Source organism: Scaptodrosophila lebanonensis, unplaced genomic scaffold (genome assembly GCF_003285725.1).
Source record: "Scaptodrosophila lebanonensis strain 11010-0011.00,11010-0021.00 unplaced genomic scaffold, SlebRS2 tig00000001-arrow-pilon, whole genome shotgun sequence".
In the NCBI taxonomy this organism is placed as follows: domain Eukaryota; kingdom Metazoa; phylum Arthropoda; class Insecta; order Diptera; family Drosophilidae; genus Scaptodrosophila; species Scaptodrosophila lebanonensis.
Genome location: NW_022060529.1, coordinates 29,876,770 through 29,883,268, shown reverse-complemented (window position 1 = coordinate 29,883,268; position 6,499 = coordinate 29,876,770). Strand labels below are relative to the sequence as shown.

General features: G+C 38.9%; 1 protein-coding gene across 2 annotated transcripts; it reads left to right on the top strand.

The window, feature by feature from the left end:
* Nucleotides 1-1,511: 1,511 nt before the first annotated feature.
* Nucleotides 1,512-5,531, top strand: LOC115620465 (integrator complex subunit 8). 2 transcript variants are annotated; one of them, XM_030513699.1, is made up of 7 exons: nt 1,512-1,665; nt 1,781-2,134; nt 2,254-2,374; nt 2,436-3,346; nt 3,400-4,258; nt 4,796-5,258; nt 5,330-5,531. In XM_030513699.1, the coding sequence occupies exons 1-7, from the start codon at nt 1,530-1,532 to the stop codon at nt 5,453-5,455; spliced, it is 2,970 nt and encodes a 989-aa protein (XP_030369559.1). In that variant the 5' UTR covers nt 1,512-1,529; the 3' UTR covers nt 5,456-5,531. The 2 variants fall into 2 exon arrangements, with proteins under 2 accessions (XP_030369559.1, XP_030369567.1); XM_030513707.1 differs by lacking the exon at nt 5,330-5,531 and having other exon boundaries at nt 3,400-4,221; nt 4,796-5,033.
* Nucleotides 5,532-6,499: the final 968 nt, after the last annotated feature.

The following is a 6,499-nucleotide window of genomic DNA, read 5'->3' as shown; positions in this document are numbered from 1 at the left end:
GCGGCTCTGGTGGCGGATTGAACGGAGGCAGAACAACTTTACCATTCGAACAGCACACACCCGGGGATTCCGAATGCCGCCAATTTTAAGTCGCTACTCTCCTACTCTCCCCTCGCGAACGAATAGCATTAAGTCGGGCAGTATGTTGGTGGGCTTCCTCTGCTGCTCTCGATGTAGATGCCTCGTTGCGCATTTGCTGAAGACGCGACTCCCGTGGTTCTACAGTTTCTGTGGCTCAGCTGTAAATGTCCTTTCGCGAAGATCCTGCAAACATAATTCGCGGTCATCAGTTGTGCTTTTTTCGCTCATCTTCTTTGAGTTTGCGGTTTTTCTACAAATAGATGCTTTTTTGCAGGCATTTTTTGAATTCGATTTTAAAATTTTATTTATTTACGAATGAAACTGACAAACAGTGTAAAAAGTTACTGTCAAACAAATGAAAATGACCCACGATACCCGCGGGCTCAGCCGGCAACGACCCACTAAAACCCGCGGCAGATTTTCTTATGAGTAGCAGCGGATGAGCACATTTTACGAACCCTGATTATAGCATCATTGACGTCTGCTTCATTATCGTATGACGCATTTGTGCTTATCATTTTAGAATATTTTTCTGGAAGCTTCTACGTATTGCAGCATGCACCACACCGACGTAGCACGATTCTAGTAAATGCTGAAAATTAATTAAATACATATCTCAATGTTACATGATGGACAAGATTTTGGGAATAACAATTACACAGGGGTGCCACAGAAAACTCCGGTGGTTTCGGCTATAGTTGTTTTTGAAAACTACAAAAAAATTCGTCGGTACTGCAGAACTTCGAAAGATTTCACTTATTCGAACTTCCCCTTGCCATTTGCATTAATATTAGCCCGCCAGCATTTGCGGGAACGCAAATTAATTCTTGAAAATATACAACAGAATTGTTTAAAAAGCCCATCTGATCCCACAAAAAATAACGATTACTAAAAATTAAATTTATTTTAAATTTTTTATAATATTATATATTTATTTTATTTTTAACTTTCGTTTGACTCACAACTTTAGACTTTAAACAAATTGTGATATTCGCAAAATGTAATGTTCCATTTGGGACAATGGGGCATCTCTACTGTGCGGTTGTTTTGGATGTTGTGTGTGAATGCTGGTGTTTTAAGTATACATTTAGTAATTTGGTAATTTAATAATATTTAAGTAGGACATGCAAAATATTTTTGATGAAGGTTGTTCAGAAAAACTATATATTCCTTATATTCCAATAATTATTATTTTTTGGAAAAATGTCTTTGTTAGTGTTTTTAATCAAAACTCCAAGCAAAGCAAACAAGATTTGAAACATCCCATCTGTGGCACCGAGAATTGGTTTTGAGGCGAAACTTGGGCGGAAGAGATTTCTGTGGCACCCCTGATAATAATACTTTTAATGTAAAATGCAACTTCTTACATTGACTTTATCGAAATATAGACTTTTAAAAAATAATCGATTTCTTATCGTTCTCAGCTCTACTAACGCTGATATAAATTAATGTTAAGCGCATTAACAATAATGGAGGATCCGCTAAAACCAAAGCCGGTTCCATTAGCAGCAGAAACTGTGCTTTGGTTTGAGTTTCTGCTTGATCCAAACAAAATAACGCAACACTTACAACAGACAAATCCTGGTAAGCGAACTATGTATTTGTACTACCAACATTCAGATGTGTACTTACATACATATGTATGTATGGCTTTGTAAATGTTTGATTCGTGGGCCAAATTTCTATACAACTTTTTCAGAACCCAGCGCAGTGGAACTCATAATGCAGTTTATTTCCATGACTCCGGAAGTAACTTTCCCTGCGGAAGTTGTCACCCCGGGCAGTGATATACAAACATCACTGTCAGCATCAGCTGCTTTAACCATTCCCACTATACAACGTAATATAGACTGTTGTATGCAGCTAACAAGAAAACAGTTGGCTCTTAAAATTTTGGAACTTAAAGTAGCAACCTGGTTAAAATGGGATTTGGATTTACTTGAGAAAAACTTACCAGTCGCAATGCAACTAGGCTTACTGCGCGACTTATGCACTGTTAGCTACGGACGTGGACTACCCATACCATTGCCCAACGATTTCGATATGAAAATTTGTAGGTCTTAACGGTTCTTTTACTTAATTCTTACAAAATGTAAGATGTACTGTATCCAAATTGGGATGCAGTTTTGTTTTTACAAAAATAACACATTAGTGTATACACATATATTGCAGCACCAACAGGTAATGAGCATGCCGCGCGCTTTGCTTTGACTATGTACCATCGTATGGTTTTGCGTATTCAGCTGCTTAAAGAAACTGCACTAGGGGTGTCACGACAACCTACAAACAATGGGTAAGAATATATATTGTTTATGTTAATGTAGGATATTTGTACGCTTTTTGATTTATCGTAGATATCATACCGTCGACATTATGCTGCAATTTCTGGATATACCAACGCAACCTTCCATTGAATATTTGCAGCAGTTGTGCATTAGCAACAAACCGTTTTACGTATTCCATTACGACAGCTTTATCACCCTACAATGCGACAACCTTAGCACTGTACAGAATTACGAAATCATGCATCTTATTTCGCCAGAGGAATTACGCGGTCAAATTCAATATGAGCTGGCACACTATTATCTTTTTACCAAGCAATACGTACTGGCTCGTGAAGCGGCATCCGCCTGCAACATAAATTTACAATCAGTGCGAAGCCAGACATTTCAGTTTTGCCACATTCAATCCAACGAACTAGAAGGATTATTGCAAGCTTGCGGTTACGGTTCTCATTGCAACTCACTGCTTCAGCGTTTTCATATGTCTGTGCTCTCTGAATATACAGACATTGTTCCAATATTAAAGCTAGATAATCGAGCTCGTGAAATTCCATTAGTAAATCGCCGCATATTGGAGCTCGAAATAGAGAGTGCAATCTCTGCAGGTCTTCTCAAGCAATCGCGTCACTTGGAGGTGCAGGTGGCCACACTTAACGTTGTTCGGAATATTTTTGAATCTGGAAATATTTTTAGCTGTGTAGAATTTTTCTCAAAATACCGCGAAAAAGATTACACTGCTGCCATTGTAGAGGCTATTGAAGATGTTCTGCCGCACTGCACACACGACGATAAGGTGGCATTGAAACAATTTGTGATTGACTGTGTACTTCACAACGTAGACGGTAATCAGTTTCTGCAGGCAACTCGTAGCTTTGGTATTTTCACGGATGTTGATCTTAAGAATCTGGACCTGCTATTAAGTATCCCAACTTTGCCGAACAGTAAACTGGCAACGCTAAGTGACTGGATATGCCACTCTAAGAGTACGTAATTGGAACCAATCTACACGTCCATTTATACATTTTTGTTTTTTTAGTGGCTCGCATTGATATAGGCGTTCTGGAGCGCCAGCTTATTAATTGTACCAACGCTAACACTGTGAGAATTTTATTGGTAAAACTGTGTGCCCGCGCACCTGGAAAACCGGTGTGGGCTATTAATCCAAATTGGGATGTTCCGCAACCTCTGAAAACACTCATTATGGCCATGCCCGTTAGTTTTTTGCAGGATTTTAGTTACGTACTTTTAGGCAAAGCACGCGAACTTGCCGCACATGGAGACTACTGTGAATCTGTGTCCATGCTGTCTGTGCTGAAGTCGGAAACACAGCGGCAGGAACTTGGAAATGCACAATTGATATCCAAACTCATCACCTGGGAAATTTTGCACACGCAGATAGCACAATGCTTAGAAGAATGGCATCAAAAAACACTAGACCAACAGTCACTTGCTAGCCGCTGTAAGCAGTGCCTAGGAGCTTTAAGCGACACGGTACCACCACGTATTGAAATTGTAAACAACTGCGCTGTTATGCTACTTAATCTGTCTGAATTTCAACCACTTATGTTTTTGGATAAGCGTTTACCGCAGTTGGAGCTGACGCAAGCGTTTGCGTCTACATTTATGGAAATGGAAAAGATGAAAGGGCCTAAAAAAGTGTGCCGTGATGCATGGGAACTGATGTTGTCCATGTTTTTAAGCGTACCCAAGCGTGTGGGCCCAAATATCCCCGCTTGTGGTACGTCGTTGCAACAATTTCTGCAACGCGTGCGACATCAAAGTGTGTTTGGCCTCGCAATTTCCATGCTGGGCAAGATTCACAACATTTTAAAAGATGATGCTAATCACGATCTGAACTGTGAGTACATGCAGCTATGGCCGACAACTATTACCAAGTAAGTTCATGCTCGATCAAATAAATCATACATAAGAGAGGATCCCTTGTTTGTTTTCTTTATACACTCATTAAAAATTGAAAGGGTGTAGGAAGATAGCAACGATCAGTGCAAAAGTCACCTAATGTCTTACCCTTACAATTTTTAACCTACATATTTATTTTGATATTTTTTACGCCGTAAAATAACGAGGCGTAAAAATATAGCAATATCCTAGTTTGCAAAGCTATCACAGACAACTTCTATGTATATTTATATGCAAAATCCCCGATAATGGGATTTTTCCGTATCACCGTTCGTATAATCATCTATATCTCGGAGACTACAAGACTTAGGAACACAAATTTAAATCCGAGATGCCCAGAAAATGAATTCGGAATACCCCCTCCCCCGCATTTAGTGATATTCTATAACTCCCTTAATTCTTAGAATTTCTAACTCAAATTTCCGAATTCCAAGTTTCGTTATAAAGGGCCGATTTATCAGGAAGTTATAGTTTTTTGTTCATTGTGTAAGTTATTGCTTTTTTTATTTCAGTGCCGTTGGCTACAGCTTGCGTAGCGTATGCGAGACGCTGCAGTGGCTACTCACGGAAGCCCTGTTCTTTTACCCGCAAACCATCTCTTGGCTGAAAATGAAGGGAGATCTCGAGTTAACAATCGGTAACAACGAATCAGCCATACGCTGCTATGTCAACGCTTTGGTCACAGGAACGGATTACTGCATGCTGTCATTGCAACGCAACGTCGCGGATGACTATATCATACGTAAGATGATTCGTTGTGCCGCAAATCTTGGTTGCCATATGCAGGCCACAGTGCTGTGCCAATTTTTGGAAGAAATCGACTATGGAATTGTATTTAAGAATCTCAGTGAAAAGTCCTGCAACTTTACCGATGCCATGGATGCCTATTATAGCTGTATATGGGATTCAACACTACTCGAGTTTATTGTAAATTTACATGCTAAGCGTGGCGAGCATAGTCGAAAGCTTGAGGCGGTGCGTTTAAGACATACTATTGAAGTAAACTATTATATCTGAAACCGTTATTTTGTCGAATTATCTTACAGATCTCGGTCATGGGAACTTTGGAACTGAATGCAAATAATAACGATGAGATAAGGCGGGAAAGCGCAATGGTGCGAAAAACACGTTTTCTGCGATCGTTGGCCAAACAATATTTGCTGCAATTGTAGATTTAAAATAAGTTACACCTTTGTTGTATCTCGATTAAATTACTACACAAATAAATATAAGAAAGCTCAACGTTAACTCTTCTCATCCTTATGGTGAAGGCTTCCACCTGGAAGGTGCTGCAGTAATCGGGTGGTTTACATGTTTGTCTATGCTCAGGATCAGCGCGGTGTATTGTCCCAAATATTGTCTTAGTATATTTATACGCAACGCGTTGGTACAGCCCTGCAGTCATCTTGTCGACAGAGTATTAGTATTCGATTTTGGACAAATTTGGTCCGTAATGCTTAGTTCCATACCGATTGTTAAGGCCTTAATAAAAAGACGCTAAATGTTTGAATTCAAATTTGAACCTATTTATTATTAAACATGTTGCTTATTTTATAAACAATTGTTGCTTAAGATCTATTCTTATTTTTTATATTTGACATCTACTTTTTCTTAATTAAAATTAAGTATATCTCCTTTTTTTGTGGACTGTATTTCCTATTGGGCGTTTCATCCTTTGACCAGTATTTGACATCGCACTAATTGATACCAGAAGCTTACAATATTTATGGTCTGTCTTGCGTTTCAGCGACCCTTTTTCCTTGCTCTCACTTGTGCGTGTACTAATATTTGTGATCTGCTTGCCCATGATCATATTTATTTAGTAAATAAACAAATAGTACTGTCGATACATATACAACAAGAGAGAACGCTACAGTCGAGCAAGCCCGACAGTAAAATAGCCTGTACTCTCCACAAAAAAGAAAAATTTAAAATAAACAAAAGTTTTTTAAAAATTAAATTATTAAAAAAAAAATTAATTAATTAAATTAAATTAGAAGACATGTTTATGTTCAGTTTTAACAACATACATTTACATCACGTGCCTATGCGTGTATGTATGCAGCATAAAGTTGAACCAAAGCAGCAACTACAACAACAGCTGCGGGCAGCGCTGCCGGCAGAGCTGCAGACAGCGCATAAGCAAAATTCCAACAACTACCGGAGTTAGGAAAAACACGAATTGCGGGGGAGTGGGGGGTGTATCAGAAAAAAAA